This window comes from Panthera leo, chromosome A1, assembly GCF_018350215.1.
Source record: "Panthera leo isolate Ple1 chromosome A1, P.leo_Ple1_pat1.1, whole genome shotgun sequence".
NCBI classification, from domain to species: Eukaryota; Metazoa; Chordata; class Mammalia; order Carnivora; family Felidae; genus Panthera; species Panthera leo.
In genome coordinates this window covers 195,669,770-195,695,713 of record NC_056679.1, presented here as the reverse complement: position 1 = coordinate 195,695,713, position 25,944 = coordinate 195,669,770, and the positions used below count along the sequence as shown (strand labels likewise).

At 45.9% G+C, this 25,944-nt stretch overlaps 1 protein-coding gene across 3 annotated transcripts; it reads left to right on the top strand.

Moving 5' to 3' along the window:
* The first annotated feature begins 135 nt into the window (after positions 1 to 135).
* SMIM3 (small integral membrane protein 3) lies at positions 136 to 20,778 on the top strand. 3 transcript variants are annotated; one of them, XR_006205520.1, is made up of 3 exons: positions 807 to 864; positions 18,430 to 18,785; positions 20,525 to 20,778. XR_006205520.1 is itself a non-coding variant. In XM_042949079.1 (2 exons), the coding sequence occupies exon 2, from the start codon at positions 18,441 to 18,443 to the stop codon at positions 18,621 to 18,623; it is 183 nt and encodes a 60-aa protein (XP_042805013.1). In that variant the 5' UTR covers positions 136 to 414; positions 18,430 to 18,440; the 3' UTR covers positions 18,624 to 20,181. The 3 variants fall into 3 exon arrangements, 2 of the variants coding, with proteins under 2 accessions (XP_042805013.1, XP_042805006.1); XM_042949079.1 differs by lacking the exons at positions 807 to 864; positions 20,525 to 20,778 and adding an exon at positions 136 to 414 and having other exon boundaries at positions 18,430 to 20,181; XM_042949072.1 differs by lacking the exons at positions 807 to 864; positions 20,525 to 20,778 and adding an exon at positions 1,940 to 2,189 and having other exon boundaries at positions 18,430 to 20,181.
* The last annotated feature ends 5,166 nt before the right edge of the window (positions 20,779 to 25,944 follow it).

Genomic DNA, 25,944 nt, shown 5'->3' with positions numbered 1-25,944 from the left:
GGACCGGGGTCCCTGTCCCTGGGTGCAGCACAAAGGCGGCGGGAGGTCGGAGAGCTGGCACTGTCCTGTGTGGAAGCTGGGCGGGGAGCTGGCAGGGCGTGGAGTCCTCTCAGAGGCCATGAGCACCTTGGATGGGGCCGTTTCACTGTTGTCACAAAAATGAGCAGGATGCTCAGAGGCGTGTCACAGCAGACAACCAACCAGCTCCACACCGGCGTCTAAGTCCGTCCTCACAGCAGGGCTGGGACGCAGGTGTTATTACCCCTCACTTGGCGAAGCCGCTTGGTACGGATCTTAAACTCCGCGCACCGCAGAGCAGGAGCTCTGAGTCCCCGCTCCTCCGTCCAAACCCATCGGCCAGACTTTCGCGTGTGTAGACTGCAGCGGGAAAGCATTCCGGAGGACGCGTTTCAGGTCGGCGCGACCCTCTCGGTTCACAGCAGGGAGAGCCGGGGCCCCGACGGGCGAGGCGATCGCGCCGGGCTGCGCGCCAGCGAGCGGCGGGGCTGGCGGGGAAGCAGCCTCCCCCGCGCCCCGTTTCTCCTCGGGCTCCGCGGGGGCGGGGCGGCGGCCGGGGGCCCGGGCTTTCCGGGGGCGGTCCCTGGCGGCCGTGCATTCCAGAGCCGCCGCGCGCAGCCCCGGGGCCCAGCCGCGCGTCCCGGCCGCTCCCGCGCGCTCCCGCCGCCGCGGGCTCCGAGGGCCGGGCACGTGCCGCGCCGAGACCCCGGGGCCGGGCCGCCGCCCCTGCGAGCCCGTCCCGGCCGCCCACCCTTCCGCAGACCCCGCGCGATCCGGCTGCGGCGGGGGCGGGGTGGGGGTGGGGGGGCGCGGGCGTGCTCTCCAAGCAGCTCCGCGGATCCCGGGGTGAGTAGGGCCCTCGGGTGTCGCGCGTGGGGCTCCCTTGTCGTGTGCTCCCTGCCCCAGCGCCCTCCCAACCGGCCTCCTTTCTTTGTGCCCTCTTTCCCCGCACTCCTTCCCCGTCATCACTTGTGCGTTCCCCTCTACTGCTTCTTTCGGCCCCTGAGTTCCAGCCACCGTGTCAGCGGACCGGGGGCCTCCGGGGGGGCCGCAGCTCGGGTGGGTGAGTCCAGCGGCGCGCCAGGCGGCTTCTCTCAAAGCCCCGCCTAGGAGGCGCCGGGAGATTGGAGTTGGGGGTGCTCCCCTGGTCCGTCACCAGCAATTTCACCATCCTGTCTAGGAGGCGCCGGGAGATTGGAGTTGGGGGTGCTCCCCTGGTCCGTCACCAGCAATTTCACCATCCTGTCTCGAAGCCTTTCTTCTCCATCTGTGAAATGGAGAAAACATCCTTTGCGGACAGAAATCAAAGGAGAAAGGGGGGTGGGTGGGCAAAGTATCTGGGAGCGAAGCCTGCCTTCTAAGCTCCCTGCTCCTTCTCCTCCTGCCTCCGTCTTGGGACTTGGTTGTCCGGTTGTCCGCTCTCTTGCACCCCTTCTGTCCCCCCCCCCCCCCCCCCCCGCCACAAATTCCTTGAGGGTAGAGACTGTCTCTCCATGCCTCATCTCTGAGGCATCCTCAGTACTTGGCCCAGGGCCCGGCAAATAGGCGCTCAATCCTGTTTACTGAGTGGGAGAATGGGAGGTGTAAACCATAGAAACCTGTACAACTGTGGAAGGTTGTGATTCTGAGTGACCAGGCTGGACTCCCGTTCCCACAGCTCCACCGTTTCTTGGCTCCTGGGGCCTCAGGAGTCGCCCATTTCTCTATAGATTCCTCAGAGCTCTAGGCTGGAGTAGGGAAAGCTGCTCAGTCATTCAGGTGTCAGAGATTCCTTGAACATCCGTTATGGTCTGCGGTACCACCGCAGTGGGTAAATGGGAAGGCTTGCGAATGCCCGAATGGGGCGGGAGGGTGGGGGTGGGGGTAGGAAGGACAGTTCTCTGGAAGTCAGAAGACGCTCTGCGTTACTTGATGATGCATTCTCCCCATCTGGACCTCACCCTTCCCATCTGTAAAATGAAGAAGTGGGGCATGGAACAGATGGGCGCCTACGGTTGAGCGTGATACGCTCTTGGTGTTAGTTATGCAGGCTACCCGCAGTCCCGTGAGCACGTGCAGGACGGCCCAGCTGAGATTCGGGACATCACGTACTTCTGCAGTAACAACCGAAAAAGTTGAGGAGAAGCACTTTTCCATGCCAGGAGGGACCTCCTGTTTTCAGCTGTTCTGGGGTATGAATCGTGCCGCTGTATCAAAGCTTCCCAAGAGTGACTTCTCAGGGCGTCAGAACCGTGGGCTCCACTGCCCGAAAGGTCTGGGGATTCCCCGTCTCTTGCTAGCCTAAGAGTCACTGAGCTGCGGTGACGTGTTTGAGACATAAGCCAAATTAGAGACTTTGGGAGCCTAGTGTGGTTGGGTCACATATCAGGCCCAGGGGTGACAGACCAAGGGGATAGAGAGGCAGTCACAGTCGCAGTTGCTTTCCTATTTGTATTCTGATCCTTCTATGAAAAAGTGTGCTTCTGTTTCCTCTTTGTGGTTTAAATTTTTTTTTTTTAACGTTTATTTATTTTTGAGACAGAGACAGAGCATGAACGGGAGAGGGGCAGAGAGAGAGGGAGACACAGAATCGGAAGCAGGCTCCAGGCTCCGAGCCATCAGCCCAGAGCCCGAGGCTGGGCTCGAACTCACCGACCGCGAGGTCGTGACCTGTGTCGAACTCGGATGCTTAACCGACTGAGCCACCCAGGTGCCCCTCCTCTTTGTGGTTTAAAATGTCCAGGGGCGCCTGGGTGGATCAGCCAGTTAAGTGTCCCACTCGATTTCGGCTCGAGTCATGATCTTAAGGTTTGTGGGACTGACCCCTGCGCTGTCAGTGCAGAGTCTGCTTGGGGTTCTCTCTCTCCTCTGTGTCTCTGCCCCTCCCCCGCTCACTCACACGCTCTCCCCCCCCTCAAAAATAAATAAGCGTTTAAAAAATATATACAAATAAAGGAAATGTCTCCAAGGAGAGAGAATCTTTATCTTGATTGATTTATCAAAGATAGACACACGTACTTGTGCTCACAGTTTATAGGAGTAAATGTTGGTATTACCACATCCTGCAGACATCCGCCCTGATGGGCCAGGCAAGCCAAATGATGTAATAATAATTATACTTGACATTTATTGAGTGCTGACTGTGAGCCAGGCGTTATTATAAGCATTTTACTTGTGTTAATGCATTTAGTCTTTGACCATGATCCTATCAGGTAGGGACCACAATTATATTTACTTTGTAGTTGAGACTGAGGTCCAGAGAGAATAAGCAACTCACCCATGATCACAGAAGTAAGTGGTGCAGCTGTGGTTTGGACCCAGGCAGTTCGGTTCCGCGGTCTAAGCTTTGAACCTCATTGCAATGGGGGTGGGGGGTGGGGATTTGCATTCAGATCTTGCTTCTGTCATTTACTAGCAGGGTGACCTCAGGGATGTTAAGGAAGAAGCTGAAAGCCACTGCACCAGTCAGTCACCAGGGCCCTTGGTATCCTTCCAACTCTTTGGGAAACACGATGGTGTACGTCTAGGAGAAAAGGCTAAGAGGTAGCCAGGAGGCGGAACAGACCAGAACTACAACCGGCTAGCATACTGGACACCAGCAAACCAGATTCAGCAGCTACACTGTGTACTTTACATGGCTTCGTTGTAAATAGATCTAGTTTCCTTATTTTGTTGATTTGGCCTCCGACTGGCAGATTGGGCATGTGAATTGCTGGTGACTGACTACATAGGATCGGAGAACATAAGATGGAAGAGGAAGAAGGAAAGACAGGGAAAATGAAACTGGGATCCCCAAATTGGTTTCAAGCAGTGGTGGCACATATCTGGCATACCTGTCACTCCTCCGAATCCCCTGTCCCAGGCAGACATTGATAATCAAGACTTTGCACCAAATCCCTGTAGGGCTAGAGAATCCCCAGCTCAGTGCTCTGGACAGCTTCTACCAATTGATCGTGAAGCTTTCTTCTTGCTCTCCCAGATTTTCCACTTCGTTCCTCTGGGGGAACGGCCAAGGAAGTAACCAATGGCAAAACAAGATACTTTTCTCCTTGGAGATACTTTTTTTTTCTTTTAACTTTTTTAAAGATTCATCTTCCCCACCCTTTGCTCCTTTCTATTTTTCCTATTATGGTCTTCAATCCAAGAGCATCCTGGCTCCGTGGCAGAGCTCTGGAGGAGGTAGGATGTCAGGAGAGCAGAGTGAGACTTTGAGAGCTGGCCAGACCCTTGGCGATTACCTTGACCACCCTTTCCGATTGACTGACAGGAAAAGGAGGCCCAGCTTGAAGGAGGAACTTAGGACCACACAATGAGTCCATTTTCTAACACTGTAACAAATAACCACAAATTTAGTGGCTTTAAAAAATCGAATGTATTGTATTACAGTTCTACAGGTCAGAAGCTGGTATGGGTCTTTCTAGAAGAAAATCAAGGCATCATTAGGCTGTGTCTCTTTGTAGAGTATTTAGGGGAGGATCGGTTCCCTGCTTATTTGAGTTGTTGGCAGAATTCAGTTCCTGTGGGTGTAGGACCAAGGTCACTGTTGCCTTGCTGGCTGTCAGCTAGGGGCCATTCCTGCTTCCACAGGCCCCTGCACTCCTTGGCTCATAGCCTGTTTCCACGATCTTCAGAGTAAGCAACGGTGAGTCAAGTGCTTCTCATGCCATATTTCTCTGACCTTTCTACTTTCTTCTTCTCTTTTAAGGACTCAAGTGATGAGACTGGGCCCACCTGGGTGGTGCATGATACTCTGTCCACCTCAAAGCCTTTTAACCACGCCTGCAAAGTCCCTTTGCTTCTGTTTTCATGACTGCCCTCTGAGTCATGCTTCCTTTTTCATATTCACGGTTCCAGGGACCAGGACATGGGCATCTTCGAGGGGCCATCATTCTGCCTGCTGTACACAGGGAAGCCCATTTTAGGAGAGTGCCTTGTTCCCAGCCACATAGCTTGGCAGGGGATTCAGACCACTCTGGTGCCCTTGCTGCTCTGTCACTACTCCCCCCGCCCTGCCAGCCCACTCCATGGAGAGTTTCCTTTGTCAGCCCGGCACAGAGCAGGCACTTAGTCACTGGCAAATAACCATGATGGATGGTGGAGGCTTAAGCAGGATGCTGTGGATTTGGCCTGGGCTTCTCTGCTGGCTCCCTCTTGGTTTCTAAGACTGTGATTGGCTGGGTCAGTTGGGTACGTGCAGTCTTGAATAGCCCTGGCTGCTTTCTGATCTCTTTGAAATATCCTGGTGTTTTTCCATTTTTCCAGCCCCAGAAGAGCAGATAAAAACTAAGGCAGGGCACAAGTCTTTACACTGTTAAGAATTTTGATGGAGAAAGAAGCCAGCTGGGTTAGAATGAGAACAGAGCACTCCTCAGGGGACCTCGGATCATTGGAGGACGTCTCTGATTTGATTCATTTCACATTTTTGATAGTTATGTGTTCTGCCCGTTCCTTCTTCTGGCCCCTCTCTTTGGAACAAAAGATGGATTGGGTTGGTAAATGCTTGAGGCTATTACAGAAAGGGAGGAGAGCTGTCTCTAAGGGTGAATGTGAGTGAGGCTGGGATGGGCTCACTGGAGTAGGCATGGGAAATCCTTTCCCCTTTTATCAGCTCTCTGTCCTCTTCTGAGAACAGAGAAAGAAAGGTTCATACTGTGGACAGCCACTCCCCTACCCCCACACTCACCTCAGTGCCCAGCTTTGGAGCGCAGGGAACCTGATCTTGAGTTTGAGCTCCTCAGCCCAAGCAAGTCAGCAGGCGGGAATCCTACAGAACGTTATTCTGAAAGGTCAGTCCTCCTCTCTCCTCTGTCCAGTATGAACAGGGAAGGCTGGGAAAGAAAGAGGCCCCCATTATCCTAAGTGTACAGAGAGCCCAGAAAATGATCAAGTCGGAGGATGCATTTTATTTTGCATTCCAGAGATGGGATTCTGACTTTTAAGGTCATTGGGGGTGAGAATCCTTTGGGGACAGCTGAGTTCTAACTAAGCTCAAATCTGGAGTTCTCCAGTCTGTCCGTATTCAGTCCTTCACCGATCTTAGATTTACTGGGCACTTACTGTGTGCCAGGGCCGGTGACAGGTACTGACGGTACAGCCGTGCACAAGAGACGAGGCTTCTGCTCTCCTTGTGCCCTCATCTGAGTGAGCAAGGATGGCCCATAAAAGCAAACAAGCAGACAAACAAGCTAATTTTCGATTGTAAAAAGTGTATGAAGACAGTAAAACAAGGTGTGAGAGAATGGCTGCTGGGCAAGGGTGGATCCGGAATGGCTTTTCCAGAGAGGGGACATTTAAGTTGAGATCGTGGACACTGCTTTCTCTGTCTGGCCTAAGTGCTCCATTCCTCTTGGACATCACACCAGCTCCTCCGGAGGGGAGGGCCTTAGGAAGGAGTCTCCTAAGCCGAGTGATGCTGGTAAGCCCCAGGTCTACTCTCTGGGAACTGTCAGCCTCAGTGTTCACGTTCGGCGCGATGCCTGAAGAGATGGCTCCAGAGTCAGTGACCCAGAGCTGGGTCTCGCTGCCGGCTCTCTGGCCTCCGTGCTCAGAGCTCTGACAGTGCTGGCCTAACGCCACACCTGCAGGAAGCCACCTGCCTCTATCTGCTTTCTCTCCCACTTTGGGATAATTAAGCTTGCCTGCCAACAGGAAGTCATTTCTTTTATTGCCTCCTTCCTCAGTGAACTCCTTGGTGGTAAAACCGGTTGGATAACCGCTGGCAATCCCTCAAAAGTGAACTGCCAGCTGCAGCTCAGATGTGCAGGGCACGCTTTTCCTGTGGAAGATCAAAGCCAGGACAGACGATCAAAAGCCATTTGCATACGAAACTATCACCGTGGTTTCTTAGATCAGCCTCAGAGCAGTCATGGTGCCCAAAGTAATGGTGGGGCCTCCGAACTCTCTTTTTAATTTAGGAGCTAATGCGGTGGGCCTTGCTCAGTTTAACACGTATGAACCCCCTTACTGTTTACCAGGCTTTGTCCGAAATACATGCGTTATGTGCATTAGCTCATTCAGATCCCACGGCATGCCAGTGAAGTAGCGGCTACCATTATTTACGACTATTTCCATTTTACAAATGAAACGGAAGCTTGTAAAGGTTAAGCCTCTTGCCAAAACCACTAGGACTACGTATGCACTCAACACACCATGGATCTTATCGCTTCCAGGCTTCGTTGATGTATCTGTTCATTTCTCTTTATTTCTTCCTTTTGAACACTACTTCTCTTCAAAGCCCACGTCAAAGTCCCCGTTCTTTGTAAAGTTTTCTCTTTTACTCAGACAAAAACAAAGGAATGAAGATGGACATTTTTTTCAGCATCATTCGTTTCAGGACTATATATGCTTTGTCTCGCTTTATCCTTGTGGAAGCAGGCTGCAGTATAGTGCTTCCAATGTCCCTATTTAAGAGAGGAGAAGACCGAAGCTTAGAGGTTTGAAATAACTTGTCCAAAGTCACCCTCTAATAAGGATGGAAAGCAGGATTCAAATCAAGATTGTCTCAACTCTCTACTTGTCTTTCCACTTCCTTCCTCTTCTCCATGAGCATGTGGTTTGTACTTTCAATGTAGCAAGCCCTGCTCTGCCTTGTATGGCAATTAGTAATGATAAGTAATGTCTTTTTCCTGCAGAAGACAGTAAGCTTCTTATGGGCAAACATCTCCATCTCTGCACCCACTCCTCGATGCCCAGTGTTAATCACAGCGTCAGCAATGTTTATTAAATTGCTACACCACCAGTTTCAAGGTTGGACTGGAGGAATCCATCAGGTTAATCAACCATATGACAGGTTAATCAATAATGTGACAGGGCTCCTGGGTAGCTCAGTCAGTTCGGCGTCGGATTTCGGCTCAGGTCATGAACTCGCCGTCTGTGGGTTCGAGCTCCGCGTCGGGCTCTGTGCTGACAGCTCGGACACTGGAGCCTCCTTTGGATTCTGTGTCTCCCTCTCTCTCTGCCCCTCCCCCACTCATGCTCTGTCTCTATCTCTCTCAAAAATAAACATTAAAAAAAATCAGTGTGGATTAAGCATCTACCATCTTTGTTGATAAAGTGAAGACACATGCCAAGTCACAGATGCTAACAAATCCTGATTGAAGAGGGGGAGGCTCTTTGCTTAGGTCAGTGAGTCCCTACAGCCAGAAATAATCAGTCACGGAATGAACATTCGTGGAGTGCTTGTTGTGTGTCAGAACACTGCCAAGTACTATGTGTGGTTCTCTCATGGAATTCTAACCCTACAAGGCTGATACTGTTATTTGCCCATTTTTGTTTTGTTTTCAGCTGAGTAAATGGAAGCATTAGGAAGTTCAACTGATCCAGCATAGGTCAGCTAGAAAGTGGTAGAGCCAACCCAAGCCAACTGGCTCAGAGAGAGCCTGGGCTCTTAACACGGCAGTGTGAGTGTAAAGGAAAGAACTCCTGCTGTTTCCAAGTATTCCCTCCATTCTGATGCGCTCCCATTGCCCTACCAGAATCCGGAAGCTTGAGGCCCTGTTGACTTAAGAAACGTGTATTCAGTACCCATATGCAGGGTAGAGAAGGGAAGGGAGGAGAATGAGCTGTGATGGGTGAAATCAGTGCTGGGGCAGAGCTGCGTCCAGACACGTTGTGCAGTCCTTCATCCTGTATGCACGGAGCTTTTTCCCACTTTGGTGGGATCTCCCACAAGATTTCAGTGCCTCTCCCTCTCTTCCCTGATGCTCTCATGGTGAGGAATACATACGTTACAGTCTTAGCCATTACCTTCTTCACTGGCTTTATTTGCCTCTGGGTCTTGAGTCAAAGGGATGGAATGCAAAGGGTGGAACTGCATTCACTGATGATTCTGACCAGACTTGTTTTTGGTTGGGGCGCGTGTGTGTGTGTGTGTGTGTGTGTGTGTGTGTGCGCGCGCGCGCACGCGCGCGCGCGTGTTTGGCCCTTGAAAACCATCTCACCTGCCTCACCTACTGTGATGTTGCCTAGGGCTCTGGGCCTCAAGGCCCCCAATGGCTTTAACACAGTGAAAAGTTAGAATCAAGAAGCCTGGCTGGCTGTCATTCTTCCTATCAGTTTGTTTCCTACCACCCCTTCTCCAGCCTGACTCCCCACTGTCTCCCAGCCCCCATCTCAAACAGGATAGTGATGGCATTGAAAAGAGCATGGGGGGGCACCTGGCTGGCTCAGTTGGTTGAGCGTCTGGCTCTTGATATGGGATCAAGTCTGGCATTAGACTCCAAGCTGAGTGTGGAGCCTGAGATTCTCTCTCTCTCTGTCCCCTCCCCTTCCCCCCAGATTCCACTTTCTCTCTCTCTCTTAAAAAAAAAAAAAAGAGCAGGCAGATCAGGAGGCCTGAGTTCTCCCTTCAGTCCCTTCAGCCCTTAACTTGGTAGATGACCTTGGGCAAGTCATTTCCTCCATCTGTAAAATGGAAGGTACACTGTGGTTAAAGCTGGTTACTGTCTAAATTTTGTGTAGATTTCTAGAATACCATTACTTTGTAGAGGTTTTTTCTCCACAGAACAAACCCAGTAGGATATAGAACTGCAGTATTAGATTTCTATTGCTGCCTTGGGCACCTGGGTGGCTCAGTCGGTTAAGCGTCCGACTTCAGTTCAGGTCACGATCTCGCGGTCCGCGAGTTCGAGCCCCGCGTCGGGCTCTGGGCTGATGGCTCAGAGCCTGGAGCTTGCTTCCGATTCTGTGTCTCCCTCTCTCTCTGCCCCTCCCCCGTCCATGCTGTGTCTCTCTCTGTCTCAAAAATAAATAAACGTTAAAAAAAAATTTTTTAAGAAAATATTTCTATTGCTGCCTTAACAAATTACCACAACTTTAGTGGCTTGAAAATACATTCACGATCTCATAGTTTTCATGGGTCAGGAGTCCAAACACAACTTTGCTGGGTCCTTGTAAAACTTCAATCAAGATGTCAGCCAAGTTGCATTTGCTTCTGAAGGATCTATTATGAAAGATTCATCTTGCAAGCTCATTCAGGTTGTTGGCAGATTTGTGTCTTGTAACTCAAGGTTGAACTCAAAGCAGTGAGTGTCTTTGACCTCAGGGAAGCTTCAGCCCTATTTTAAAGGATGTTCACCTGATTAAGTCAGGCCCACCCAGGATGATCTTTTTGATTACTTTTAAGTCAGGGGATCTGGAACCTTAACTACATCTGCAAAATCCCTTCACCTTGTTATGTGACCTAACCTGTTCCCAGGGGTAGCACCAGGGACTAGAGATTATGGGGGCCATCTTAGAGTTCTTACCACAATTGCTTTATGGAAATATCCTCTTTACGGTTATGACTGAAACATACTAGAGCCAGCTTTCTATTTTCTAAGTCAGGTCAAGTGACCTAATATATGAAATCCGTTCTAAAAGTTACCTATTCTTACACTAAAACTATGCTACTATGAACTTGTTTTTTAAACACAGTATATTGTGCTTCCCTTTATTCTCATGTAATTATCCTTAAAGTTATTTTCTTCCAATACCACTAAATGAATATATAGTATTATATAATTTGGAATTATATATAAAATATAGTATAATGTATTCCTCTTTCATATATATTCAATATTTATTATTATATTAAATATATTAATATATGAAAATTATTCCCAGAGGAAATAATTTAAATGTTAACTTTTTATATTTAATTAGTTTTGGTACTCTTTATTTGAAACCATATATTATAGAAAACTATTAGTTTAAGAAATCTTCTATATCCTCAGCCGATTTTAAAAAACTCTTTGTTCTACCAGTATTTGAGAGAATTGTGTTGAACTCCCCCTTATAATTGTGGCTTCATCTGTTTGACCTTATAGTTCTGAAATTAGGTACATAAAAATTAAAAATCTTTTTAACTTCTGGTGTCTCTAGTTCTACTTTTCGTCTAAAAGTCTACTTCCTCTGACAGTAAGATAACTCTACTAGCTCACACAATTCATGAGTAGATAGTATTTCTTTTGTACCCTTTAACCTTTAACCTTTCTAAATCCCATGTGTCTCTTATGAAGAATATATATTTATATACATTTTTAATTTTTATGTATACTCCAGTAGTTTTTGTTGGTTTAAGTTTAAATCTACTATCTTTCTGTGTACTTTCTATATGTCCCACGTATTCTGTTTTTTTCCTCCTTCTCTCATTTTCTCTGGAAGTTGTACACTCTTGCTACTTTTAAATGGCTGCCCTGGTCTCTCCAAGGGGCACCTGGGTGGCTCAGTCGGTTAAGCTTCCGACTTTGGCTCAGGTCATGATCTCACGGTTTGTGAGTTCAAGCCCCATGTCGGACTCTGTGCTGACAGCTCGGAGCCTGAAGCCTGCTTTGGATTCTGTGTCTCATTCTCTCTCTGCCTTCCCCCATTTGTGGTCTGTCTCTGTCTCTCAAAAATAAATAAATGTAAATGGCTGCACTAGGGATTACAATATACATCCTTGACTTAACAAAGTCTAATGTTATCTGGTTCTTTTGCCCTTTCCCAGGCTATGCAAGGAAGTCAGAATACTTTAATTTTATTGTTATATATTTGCTATTGTTTTTTATTTTTTAATTAAAATTTTTTTTTAATGTTTATTTTTGAGAGAGAGGGAGACAGAGCGCAAGCTGGGGGAGGGCAGAAAGCAGGATCCAGGCTGTGAGCTGTCAGCACAGAGCCAGATGTGGGGCTCGAACCCACGAGCTGTGAGATCATGACGTGAGCTGAAGTTGGATGCTTAACTGACTGAGCCACCCAGGAACCCTTATATATTTGCTATTGTTATTGCACATTTCAATTCTGTCTTTTTATTGGGTGAAAATATCTTCTTTCATCTTAATTCTTGTCAGTTATTTTTGCTTGGTGTTTTAAAGATATCGTCCTGCTGTTTTCTAGATTCCATGGTTTCTGTTGAAAAGCTAGATGTCAGTCTGATTAGTTTTCATATGAAGATAATCTGTCTTTTTTGTCTTTACCTGTGGTTTTCAGCAGATTTACTGTAATGTGCTTAACTATGAGTTTCTCTATTTATCCTGCTAGGATTTCGTAAGGCTTCCATAGTTTGTGAATTGCTGTCATTCATCAGCTTTGGGAAATTCTGTTATTACAGAAGCATTTTGGGTTTTTTTCTTTCTGATCTATTCTCTAGTTCACTAATATTTTTTTCACCTGTGTCTCATCTGCTGTTAAGCCTATTTGTTGAATTTTTATTTCTATTATTGTGTTTTTCACTTCTAGTATTTCTGCTCGGCTCTTTAAAAAAAATCTGTTGTGTTTTTTTCTTATAATTTCCAGATCTCTGTCAAAATTCTCAGTCTCCTTGAACATAGTAAGCAAGGTTATTTAAAGGTGTATCTGACAGACAACTCCACTATCTGTAGCCCTTGTAGATCTTTTTCTATTGTCTGTTGTTTCTGATTGCTCTGTTCTTGTCATCTTGTCTTTTTTCATTCCTGCTTACATTTGGTTATGCATTAGGCATTATATTTAATTAAAAAAATTTTTGAAGCCTATTGTGATGTTATCTCCTCTAGAGAGGATGTAGGTTTGCTTCTGCCCAGCACCTGGAGGTACTCGCAATGTGAAATAACCTTAATTCAATTTCAGGGACTGTGATGATTCAAACCTGGGTTGCAGTCTCTAGAATTGGCATACTTCTGGTTCACTCTTAGCACCAAGAATGCTTTTTGAGGTCCAACCTCAAAATGCAGGATTTTTGTTGTCCCTATCTGGGCAGTCTTGGATCCCAGAGTCTGTCAGAAACACTGCTTAGTCTCCATCCTCCACTAGGGGAAATGCTGTTTCAAATGCCAGGCTCACCTCCCTGGATTTCTGTCTGTTCCCAAATCTTAGGCTGGTTAATTCCCCATTATTTGTTACTTCTTAGTGCCTTGAGACAGATTTTCTTGGGGGGGGCGGGTCCAATTTTTCCAGTTGTCCTCAGTTAGAGGTCAAAATGATCTAGTTTGCCATTACTGGAAGTGGAAATCCTGATCTTTTATAGTTTGCATATCTCTAAGTCCAGAATGCCTTTAGCTGAAAGTAATGAGTGTAGACTTAGGAGAGAGCTGTAGATTTGGCATATTCCATGTTCTTATTCCTGGGTCTGTGTGGAGGCTTTGAAAGTGAATACAGGGTCAGGAGGCCTGCGTTTGAATGCCATTTACTTTTCTTTATGAGTCACTAGCCAGTCAACCTCTCTTGGCTTTCATTTCCTCATCTGTAAAATAATATATCCTGCACAGGATTGTTGTGACGGTGAAATAAGTTAATGTGTGGGACAAGTCCCAACACAGTACTTACTTAGCAGTTCGTATTTGTTAAACAAATGCTGGCTTGTGTGAGCGTGTATTTGAGGAAATAAGAGGAAAGGTACTTAACTTCTCTGTGCTTCTTGGAATTAAATTTGGCCTTCTGAGTAAATAACAGTAATTCCTAAGAGAATATCTTTAAAAAAAATTTTTTTTAATGTTTATTTTTGAGAGAGAGAGCATGAGTGGGGGAAGAACAGAGAGAGAGGGAGACACAGAATCCAAAGCAGGCTCCAGGCTCTGAGATGTCAGCACAGAGCCCAATGCAGGGCTTGAACCCACGAACTGTGAGATCATGACCTGAGCCAAAGTCGGATGCTTAACCGTCTGAGCCACCCAGGCACTGCTAAGAGAATATCTTGTATATAGCAAGTCTGTGATGAATGAATGAGTGAGTGAGTGAGTGAATGAATGAATGAACAAACGAACATCCTGGACACAGTTACTTGTCTTGATGGTGCTCAGCCAAAACCAATATTGCCTCGTCAGAGAGGAGAGAGCCGTTTGCTGGGGAGTGAGTCTCATGATTGAAAGGATAGATACGGCATAGATTAGTCACCTTGAATTTAGTTGTTCTAAAACCATGGACTTGCAGGAAATTTTGATCTATGAAACTTATATACATTTTGTTGGAACTAGAAAATCTGCCCTGTGATGGAATCGGCTGCAACAATGATTCTTTTTTTTTTTTTTTTTTTTTCCCAAAAGACTTTCAGTTGCCTGTGCAAACTGGCCTCTCACAGGGCTGGTGGGGTAGGGCCCAGATGGCATCAGTGGCTGGTGATACCAGTGACTTCCTTGCTTGTCAGCTCAGGGTGGTGTTAACGCAGTTTCTTAGACAAACTTATACTGAACATATGTCAAAGTTTATTTATTCCTTTAATGAGATAAATAGCAGATAAGGTATGCCAGTTTGAAATGACAGGAGTGTAGGCTTGACTGCTGTTTTACCTCCCGTGGCCATAAAAACATCACATTTTTATCTGTGATAAGGTTAAATTGGTGACATGAATGGTTTGGGCCATAGTCCGATATAACCCATTGATAAGAAACAACAAGTAATATATCTGAAAAGTAAATGATAAGCAGATTGATCTACGGTTATTAATTAGACATACCAAGAAACAGGGTTTTAGGCACTCACAAGGAGCCATGCACCCGGATGCCAGATAAAGGTCAAACAGAAGTCAGCCAGCAGAAGCTTGGAGTCCTGCTTTTTCTCAAGCAAATTCTTCCAGCATGCCATTAAAGATGCTGAACATATGGTTTGTGTAGTTCTTATTTGGGGGACAAAGTTTTTCTTTCGCAGTGGGGAGAGGTAGAAGCAACCCAAACCCCTGTTCTATGGGAAGAAATAGCCCATCGGGGACACGTGTTTGAAGACTGAGAAGGTTGAAACAGGGAAAGAGAGCTCCCTGTGTCCTCTGATGCCTGGCCAAGTTCATGGCCAGACTTAGAGGCCTGGAACAACAGCTCTGGGAAGGCCCTTGGAGAATATCACAACCTGTGGTTTCCAGATTGTGTTTTGTGGAGCCCAAAGGGTCAAGGGGAAGCTGAACAGCTGTGCTGTAGCAAGTGAACATGCTGTGCTACTTTTTTGGGATACCAAAAAAGTACCTGGGAAAATTAGTTTTATGTGTTATGGTTTAATGTTGCTTTTAGTTTGAGTTGTATGTGTGAAGGGGATGGGCACCCTAATCTCCAGTGCTCAGGGCCTCTAAGGATATTTATCCAGCCTCGCTATCTGGGTGGGACCCCAAAACCCTTGTCTCGTCCCTCCTTGGCATTCTGGAGCAGCTCTGCTTTTATCTGTTTTTGTGATCAGGGTTTTAAATCATGTCACGTGTGGAAGAGTAATATGGGTACAGTCTTGAGTACAGGTTACAGAAAAAGTTTCCTTTGTTTATCTACTTGTTCTATCCTGTTTTTTTGTGTGTTGTGTCTTGATCAGATTTATATCTTTGAATGATTATTCTGGAAGAGGGTGGGGTTGAAGGTGGGGAAAGACCCGTGGACCTCAGTTTTGCCATCTGTGAGATACTGCTGGCTGTAGCTTCCATGATTCGTGGTTGTGAATGAGCCCTGAAGCTTAGATTCCTGTAAATGACAGGTTTTCCTTATGAGAAACAGCCAGGGAGATTATTCCTGGCATTTGGAGTCACAGAAACTGTTTGATGTTAATGGGTTTACCAGAAAGGGCTTTCGTGGGGTTCCTTTGGCTCAGGGCAAGCTAGCTGTTGATGTAATCAGGAGACCACAAAGAATGATTTCTGCCGCCTCCGTCCTTCTTTAACAGTGTGCGTCTCCTGTGATTCATGCTTCTGTGCCTTGGACTTGGGAGAAAGTAACCACATTTCCAAGGCTGAGGCAGGGCCAGGCTGTGCCTCTCCCTCCTTGGGAGGGAGCCCCAGCCTGATAATCCTGGTGTCCTGGGGAGCCTTGCCCGAGCCTTCTCCTTCATCCTGGACCTTACCCAGGTCTGGTAAGACTGGCTACAGAGCACCTAGGAATGAGTTCCCACATCACAGTGCTGGAGAGCATCATAGCAGCCTTAGAGATCGGTGGGTTCAGGGTTCCCAAACCTGGGTGCATATTGGGGAAAAAAAGCCCCCTCCTGTCCCCTCTTGAGTCTAATTCAGTAAGTCTATAATGGGACCCAGAAATTAGTGTTTTTTTATACTGTCCTATGGTGGTTCTCACTTAGCTTGGTATAGGGCATTTGGTAACCACTGATCTAGGCACATCCTTGAATTTTGTTGGACTTGAAAATTTTTAATACAGAGAACTATAAAGAAAAAAGTCCATTTCCCCCTCAATCCAGCGGACTTCAGAAAATCAAATGTGAGACATGCTCATGTTTACAATATTCAAACAGCATGAAAACATGAAGAATGAAAAGCAAAAGCTTCTCCTACTCCTAGTCCAGCCCCCCTGGTAGTCACTACTAGCACTTTCTTTGGATTCTGCTCATAAATGATTTTGCTTTTATGTATCACCACCTATATATCTACTTAATTCTACAAAATCTGAGCCAGGGGAATAATCCTATACACATTATTCTGTACTTCACTTTTTTTTTCTATGTAAACTATTCAGAACTCACCATAGATCATCATTCTTTGTAACAATAACTATTAAATAAGTTAATATTTGTAGCACACTTGGAACAATGCTCGGTGAGTAAAAAGGACTACGTATTTGTTAGATGAATGAAAACCACTGCATGGTATTCTAGTATATGGATATATTCTATTTTACTGTTTATGGACACTTGTTGCATTAGTTGCTGTAACAAACAATGCGGAAATGAACATCCTTGTGTGTATATCTTGGGGACTCTGCCTCAGATATGGCAATCAGTACCTTTCCTAGAGGGGCAGCAGTGGGCATGAATCCAAAGGCGTTGGAAAGGAAAAGCTACTGATTAGGAGAAAGCAGGAAATTGGACTGGAATTGGAAATTTTGCCTGGGACCTAGAATCACAGAAATAATAGATCTCAGATCTAGAAGGAACCATAGGAGAGTGTTTGTTCCAGCCTGTGCCCTCTGGGCAGGGAATGTGTGATATATGTGGTTCCCAAGTTATACAGTGAGCCCTGGGGAGCCACGGTGAACTCATTGGAAAAGTGTGGGGGGGGGGGCGACTGTGGGATCTTTTAATTAATTTTAGATAGGAATATTGATATTTGACATCTCTCAGACTCTGTAAAAATGACTAGCTCAAGATAGTTTACAGTTTCACGTTAACCTTACTGCATTCCTTTTGGCGATGTTGTATTTTGTGAAGCTGAGTTTTTGGCTGTTGCCACGATACAGCAAGTTCTGCACACACATGAATGTGGAATGGGACTGGTCATGGCATTGTCGACTCTGGCTCCAGAGTCTGAAAAGTTGTGCGTCTAACCATTGCCCACCTCCCATGAGTAAGCAGCTGGCTAAGGATGAAATAAAACTATTTTTTCCTTTCCATTTGTGTGTACAATGTTTTTCAAACAGCTACTAATTTGTTAGGATATAAATACTTACTGAAGTGTTTGGACCTGACTACTAAACGTACTAAATGCAACTGCTAGGTATTTCTTTTGGCCTGGAGAGCTGTGAAATAATTACTTAAGGGTGCTGTGAATTGAAAAAGTTTGGGAACAACTGATTTACATCTTATCCATCAGAACTCTTTTAGCTGTGAGAGAAGCCAAACTGACTCCGGCTTAAAACAGGGAATTATTCGCTTCTGTGTAGGGGTGGGGCTGGGAACGGGGAGAGGGGGGCGTGTCCAGGGTTGCACATGGAGTCAGAGTGTGCTGGGTTCAGGTCCTGAAGGTTCCATTTCTCCTTCCATCTCTAAGACAGGCTCTCTACACGTGGGTGACACAGCCCACCCCGTCCTTTCCAGACTCACAACCTTTTGGTTTAGCAATCCCCAGCAGAAAGAATCATCTTTCCCAATAGCTTGCACATGAAAGCCCTGGGAGCTGGGCTGGGCCACTTGTCCACTTGAGGCTATGATTTGTGATGGCCAAACCTAGATCACGTATCTGCCCCTGTGCTCACACGAGCACCCTAACTAAACCACACTGCATAGGTAGGGTCTCCACAGAAAAGATCAGGTTTTGGTAAGAGGAGAACAAGAGAAAGCATTTTAACAGATGGGACAGACCAGCGGTGTGACAGTTTATTAGTTAAACATGACTCTGGAGGGCACCTTTTGGGATGAGCACTGGGTGTTGTATGGAAACCAATTTGACAATAAATTTCCTATAAAAAAAAAAAAAGAAAATCCAAAAAAATAAAATAAAATAAACATGACTCTGGAGTCCCACCCATCTAGCTTCACTTCCTTGGGAAAATTAACCACATTTACATCTGTAAAGGTTTTAGAGTCATCATCTGTAAAGCGGAAATAACTGGCGATCAAGTCCAAGAAATAAAGGATGACTGTAATAGTCCCCATCTCATGGAGCTGGTGGTTGAAGGGAGGACTCAATGGGTTAATACACATAAAGAGCCCAGTGCTGGGCCTGGCACATAGGAAGCACTTGGTAAATGAGGCCATTATTATTGATCAGATTACCTTAACGAGCACACAGCTGGTAAGTGACCCAAGCTTCTGACTCCTGGAGAGTGTACAAAATAGTGATTTCTTCTTTCCTGTCTGTTGCAGAGTGAAGCAGCATGGATGCCGTCAGCCAGGTCCCCATGGAGGCTGTGCTCCCCAAGCACATCCTGGATATCTGGGTCATTGTCCTCATCATCCTGGCCACCATTGTCATCATGACCTCTTTGTTACTGTGCCCGGCCACTGCGGTCATTATCTATCGCATGCGGACTCATCCTGTCCTCAATGGGGCTGTGTGAGAACCTCCCAAGAGGGGCAGTGAGGGATGTGGATGGTGTCCCCTCCCCCAGCCTCTTCCTTCTCAGAAAAGCGACGGGACGGGCTTTGCTGTGTGGACTCAGGAGCTTGATATGTGAGAGGAGATCCGAGTTCTTGTTTGGATTTTGCCACTGGCCAGCTGTGTGAGTTCAGTCAAGGGACCTAATTCTGTGGGTTCCCGGTTCCTTTTAAATGGGGGTCATGATCCCTGCCCTTCCTACCTCATGGGGTTGTAAGAACCGATGAGTTGGTGGAGGTTACGGCTGTTTGCGATAGTGAGCAGCAAAGCCACCATGGATGTACAGGTGTCACTGCTGAACGCTGAGAAGCTTTGAAGAACCAAACAACCTAATTACTGATGGTGGCCTTCAAGGTGGTGAGGGAGACACTGGGGGCAGAGCAGCCTTTGCCAGTGCCCCTCAGTTCAAACCAAGCAAAGGCACCCTATCCGCATTCCAAGGGGCCAGCGGCACTTTGGTTCACAGCATTTTCTTTGCTGTGCCCCTCTCTCACGTTATGTAATTTGGAGGGAACTGAGCACAGCAGGGGAAGGGAGATGGGTCGAACTTCCCAGGACGTCTGTGCCAGAATGTCGACAGTCAGGAGGGCTCTGCCATTTCTTGGCAATGCCAAGGGACCTGGGGTGACAGGCTTCTTTCTGCATTGGAGTCTCAGCGCTGCGATAGTCGAGCACTGCGGGAAAACACAGGGTGGTCGAGTTCCCTGGCCAGCTTTCATGATCTCCAGCCCCCACCCGCTTGTGTGCCCACACTTGAGAAATGTCCCCCCACCCCAGCACCTGCTATCATCAGCTCCGTGGTATAAAGTGCATGCCCTTCCCTCCCTCCCACCAGCACTGCAACCAATCTAAGCTACAGATTTTAAGAGATGTTCCCGGGACTTTTGGAACTAACTTAAAACAACGGTGGTTATTTTAGATGCTATGGTCTATATTTATATAGATTTCTGGACTGCTCAAGCTCTTTGACCAAAATCAACGACATCTTGGGATTTATTAAATTATGTAATAGCACAGACATCAGAATATTGTGTGGAAGTAATGCCTTTACTTTGGTCTGATTTCGTTGATGTACACAACCAATTTCCAATAAAGTGCTAGAATGAGCATGTCTGCGGTCTTTCTTTAGAGAGCGCTTATTAAGCCCAGGAACTCAGGTAAAAGGGCTCCACTGAATTTATGGGCCTTAGAGACAACTTGAATGTAGGAACAGAAAAGGGAAAGAGAAGAATCCATTCAAATCCCAGGATTCTAGCTTTAGCAAGTGGGTAGTTGTACAGTTGACATAGACATCTAGGACGCAGGGGGAAGAACACATTTTTTAAGTGATGGATTTCATATTAGACATGTTGAGTTTGAGTTGCTTGTGCTTCAGTTGGGCACATTCAGGATGCACCTGGAAACCTGGGTCTGTCCTTTGGGAAAGATTGTATGGCTGGAGTTATCCTTTGGGGGATTATCTGCACGTGGTGGTAGATATACACACAAGTGGACAGGACCACCGAGGCAGAGAACACAGACTGAGGGCAGTGAGGTGCTAAATGCAGAATTTGGCAATCACCACATAGGAGTGGAAGGGGGCTGGGAGGTGAGGGGGAGACAAAGCAAGGGGATTGGAAAGGTCATGTGCGGAGAGGCGATATGAGAGGGATGCAGTTGTGAGGTAAGGAATAAGTGGGAGGTGAGGAAGTGGAAACAGAATAGACAACTCTTTCCAGGAATTTGCAACATAGAGGTAAGAGAGGAGGGTTCGGGGGGGGGGGGGGGGGAGGGGGGATGGTCGAGGGGGATAGATATATAAGACTCTGATTGGTTTGCTCAGCATCTCTCCCAACTTTTGCTTTTCTTTTCTTTTCCCCTAAGATGCCTTCCGGGGTCGCAGAAGCTGGAAAGTGAGAAACGACATTGAACGCGAACACTACATCTCCCTCGTTAAACTGTGGCCAGAGATTCAGAAGTGATTTCGGTTTTGCTAATCAGATGCACACATGTGAGGTTTCTGTTTGGGACCTGGTTAGGTTGGAGAGATCCTGCAGGCTGTGAAGCATCCACCATCCAACTGTCAGTCTATAGGTGTGCACATGAGATAGAGCCAAGAGTTCTGCATTTTTAATGCAGTGCCCCATCCTTTGAGAGATATAGTACTAAAGTATCTGGGAACTTTGTTGCATCGTGACAGCTGTCTAAAACTTAAACCTTCTCCTAACTGCTTGCTGGAGGAAAAACTTGGAACATTTTGTGATTGATAAGCCTAGGATCAGTCTTGTGCAATTCAAGCCTACGGGAAGCAGTACACTGGGGATTGCTGGCTGGATGTGGGGCGTAGGCTCTAGCCTTTCTGAGTGATTCCTGGTTTGTAAAGTGAAGGGCATCAGAATTTAAAAAAAAAAAAATCATGCTATGGTTTTAGGATAAAGGAGTGCAAATAAAGACTTTTTAGGCAGTCCGCCAGATGGCGATACAGCTATTTTTATCAAGTGGAGCCCTTAGCTCACAGAAGTTTCCAGCCAATCCTAGTTCCTAGCAGCTCAGCATTTTATTTTTACGGTTCTGGTTTCAGTGACTCTGAAGGTAATTTAGGGATCATCCAGTCCAAACTCCCCTATAATGAAGGAATCCCCTCTTTAATAGTAGGGTTGCCAAGTGTTGCCTCTTCAGTATCCTAGTGTTGACCTCCTGGGACAGGTTCACCCAGGGTCCTGCTCCACACTTACTGAGAATCCCTGGAAAAAGGTCTTGAGTATGTGTTTTGTAAAAACAAGCTCCCTGGGTGATCAGTGAGCAGGTTAAAAGTGGAGAACCACATGTCAGTGGAAAGGAGTCCACTTCTTGCTGAAACCACTCCTTGTCAGCTGTTGAGTTAAAATTCTTCCTTCAGTAAGAGGGAAGTCAGGCCTTGGGATGACAGCTCTGCCCTCTTGGGGCCACCCTGAAGAGATCAACTTCCTTTTCCTCAGGACAACTTCTGAGCATTGCAAAGATGGCTGTCATGACTTACCTCAGCCCACCATCTTGCCTGGGTGGGGAAATTCACACTTTGCATTACATGGTGGCCACTGTCCTCCCTCCCTCCTTTTCTAGGAGCAAGGGCCTGAAGAATCTTGGCTTCACTATGCATTTGTTTTCCGACTGTGGCCAAGTTAACAAACTCTTTGAGTCTCAATTTCCTCATCTGTAAAATACAGGATTGTTGAGTATTAAATGAGGTCACAATTGCAAGGCGACATGGTCAAATACACGAATGCTCAATACGTGTGATCTATTACTAGTGAGTCCCAGTTTCTTCATCTGAAAAATGGTGATGACAGCTACTTCTGAGTGTGGGAAGGATTCCATGAGATTAAAAAGTAATGAATTTGGCCAGTGCCTGATTCATGGGAGTCTCTCAATAATGGTAACTATAAGATGGCCAATAATGCAAAAATACCAAAGGCCTAATGGGGCTGGATTCTTAAATTGCCAGCTACCCTAGTGAGATGAGCAGAAGACTTCCCCGCTGGCATCCTGTAGGATTGGCACTAAATTCATGGAGGGCCTCAAACAAGTATAAAAGTCCTACCTCTTCTATATTAACCTCCTTGAAAAATGATTTCATAAGTAATTCACCATTTTTTTAAATGTTTATTTATATTTGAGAGAGAGAGAGGACAGAGCAGGAGTGGGGAGGGCAGAAAGAGAGGGAAACACGGAATCCAAAGCAGGCTCCAGGCTCTGAGCTGTCAGCACAGAGCCCAATGTGGGGCTCAAACTCAGAGTGTGAGATCATGACCTGAGCTGAAGTTGGATACTTAACTGAGCCACCCAGGCGCCCCTAATTCACATTTAATGAAACACAAAATTTTCTACTTTTAAGTTTTAATTCTTCACAGAAATCGCTTTCTATACTTTTAAGTAAAAAAAAAAAAAAATTGGGGCGCCTGGGTGGCTCAGTCGGTTAAGCGTCTGACTTCAGCTCAGGTCACGATCTCGTGGTCCATTAGTTTGAGCCCCGCATCGGGCTCTGGGCTGATGGCTCAGAGCCTGGAGCCTGTTTCGGATTCTGTGTCTCCCTCTCTCTCTGCCCCTCCCCCGTTCATGCTCTGTCTCTCTGTTTCAAAAATAAATAAACGTTAAAAAAAATTTTTTTTTAAATTAAAAATCTTTCTAAGATAAAACTTTCATCAGGTTTTTACATGATTCTTGCTAAAGAGAGAATGGAAAGAGGGTTATGAAATGAAATGATGATGATAAAATTTTGAAACCCTTAATTCCCAAAGTTGAAGTAACTTTTAAACTGTCCAAATCACACAAAGAATTTAATTGAGGTGTATGAGAGGCTCATCAGTTCCCATAGAGATTTACATGCTAGAAAACAGTTTCTGGGGGTGCCCTGAGTGGCTCAGCCGGTTGAGCATCTGACTCTTGATCTTGGCTCGGGTCATCATGTCACAGTTTGTGGGATCGAGCCCTGTGTTGGGCTCCGTGCTGAAGCCCAACGGAGCCTGCTTTAGGATTCTCTCTCTCTCCCCCTCTCTCTCTGCCCCTCCCCTGCTCACACTTGCACTCTCTCTCTCTCTCTCAAAATAAATAAACTTTAAAGAAAAAGAAAAAAGTTTCTGTGTTAGCAGGTTTCTAATAACATTACTTGTCAAAATCCAGAAAGTTAGTATATATATTTAAATTTGGACAGCTACCATTATACAGTGAATTGTCTGTATGTACAAACTTCCAGTCAAGCAGACTGAATTCCATCTGGCTCCACCAGCATGTTCTGTTTGTTGAAAAGAGCTGTCTCAGTGTCTTGCCGCCCTCGTTTGTAAAAGGGGAGATCATACTTATCTCTGTGGTGCCGCTGGGATTAAGCAAGACTCCACGTCTAAAATATTTACAGAGAGCCTGGCTCGCAGGAAGTACTCAATGCTGATATGTTACCTAAAAATGGAGGAGGGTCTTTAGCTTTGTTGAAGAATACAGATACGGGTGGGGCAAGTCTGCTGCATTGGTCTTGCTAGAACGGTTTCACCCAAACACCTCAGAATGTTCCCAGGGCCTCTGCAGGAGAGCAGAAAGAACGAAAGGGTGTCTGACAGTTCAGTTCTGGGAGTGTTCACCCAGAGATAGCGTCAGATCCCACAAGTAAAAGGCTCAGTTACCTGTGATTCTGACCTACGGCTACAAATTGGGAGGTTCCAGCAACCCCTCTCCAACTTAGGATGCCATTGTCAAGTCCAGGTTGTTACGGGTACTTCTAACTGGCCATAAATCAGAGGTTCCCGAGACCTCCTCCTTGGGTTCCATTAATTTGCTAGAGTAGCTCATGGAACTCAGAAAAACCTGTTTACTCACTAGATTACTGATTTATTACAATGGATATCAAAGGATATGAATCAATAGCCAGACAGAGAGAAACATAGAGTAAGGCCCTGAACAAAGGAGCTCCTATCCTTGTAGAGTTTGGGGCCTGGCATCGTGGCACATGGAAACCCTATGGACCCCTTCTTTTTAGGTTTTTATGCAGGCTTCATTACATAGGCATAATTGAATAAATCATTGATCATTGGTGATTGGTTCAACCTCCAACCCTTCTTCCCTCCCTGGCAATCAGGAGGCTGGGGTGGGATTGATGGTCGGTTTCCCTGGCAACCAGCCCCATCTTTACATGCCCTCCAAGTCACCTCACTGACACAAATCCAGCTGTGGTGGAAAAGGGCTTGTTACGAATAATAAGACACCCATTTCACCTCTACGGCTCTGAAGCAATTTCAGGAACTGAGGCCAAGAGACCAAATATGATGACAAAAGATGCTCCCAGTGCTCTTATCACTCAGGAAATTCCAAGTAACTGTGAGCCAGGAACTGTGGCCAATGAACACATATATATGAGGAAGAGATTTTGGTCATCTGAATGACCAATTATATTTTTATAAATTTCAATATCACAACAGCTAAACAGTCTAAGGAGGAATTAGAAAATAACACAAAAATCTAATTCAAATAACTATTATCCTCATATTCTTTTTATACATTTTTCTTAAATTATTTTACTGCAATGATCAAGCCTTTCTTCTCAGATTTGTGTCTTTAGTGATGTTAACAACAACAACAACAACAATACCCGGGCGCCTGGGTGGCTCAGTTGGTGGAGCGTCTGACTTCAGCTCAGGTCATGATCTTGCGGTCTGTGAGTTTGAGCCCCACGTTGGGCTCTGTGCTGACAGCTCAGAGCCTGGAGCCTATTTCGGATTCTGTGCCTCCCTCTCTCTCTGCCCCTCCCCTGCTCACACTCTGTCTGTCTGTCTCTCTCTCTCAAAAATAAACACTAATTTTTTTTAAATCCAAATTATAATATGACTGTACAATAAAAGTTTAGTAATGGTTGGAACTCAGTGTTGATGACATGAAGACACATGATAAATGCAAAGAGAATAAAACATAGTTTTTACCAAAAAATAGTTTTCATAATTTTTCATTTCAACAAAAGATTTCATAACGAGGGATATATTCCTTATGAACTTTTTTTTAATGTTTGTTTATTTTTGAGAGAGAGAGACAGACAGACAGAAGGTGAGCAGGGGAGGGGCAGAGAGAGAGAAGGAGACACAGAATCTGAAGCAGGCTCCAGGCTCTGAGCTGTCAGCATAGCTGAGATCATGACCTGAGCTGAAGTCGGATGTTTAACCGACTGAGCCACCCAGGTGTCCCAATTCCTTATGAACGTCTGAATTGTTATTAGTGCCTCTGCTGGGGTTCTATATACTTCTATTTGCCTTTCCTCAAGATTTGAACCTCAGAAGATATATTGTTGCTATTGTTAAAAAAGTCCAATATGAATGCTCTTGTCTCATTGTACCTGGCAAATGTTTGCATCATGTATAACAAAGAATTGACATTTACTTTTAAAATGAAGATATTTTGTGTTCTAGAAATTGAACAGCAATTGGCCAAAGAATCATTTATGGACTGACTCTCTGGACATGAGGGCAGTAGATCACTCATTTTTTTTTTTTTTTCATACTTAGTACTAAATTATTTTAAATGTATGGGAAGCTAAGCTAAATGAACCATAACTTTTCATTTTGTTGCAAGGAGCCTGACACTTACAAGGGACTAATATTCATACTGTAATGAGTTGAACAGTGGTCCCCAAAAGATATGCCTACTTCCTAATTCCCATAACCTGTGAATGTGCCCTTATTTGAGGAAAAGGTGTTTATCGACATCATTAAGTTAAGGATTTTGAGATGAAAAGATCATCTTGGATTATCTGGATGGGCTCTAAATCCAGTGACAAGTGTCCTTATAAA

Excerpts from the sequence above, each read along its gene's own strand:
- SMIM3 (XM_042949079.1), top strand. The coding sequence starts at position 18,441 with ATGGATGCCGTCAGCCAGGTCCCCATGGAGGCTGTGCTCCCCAAGCAC.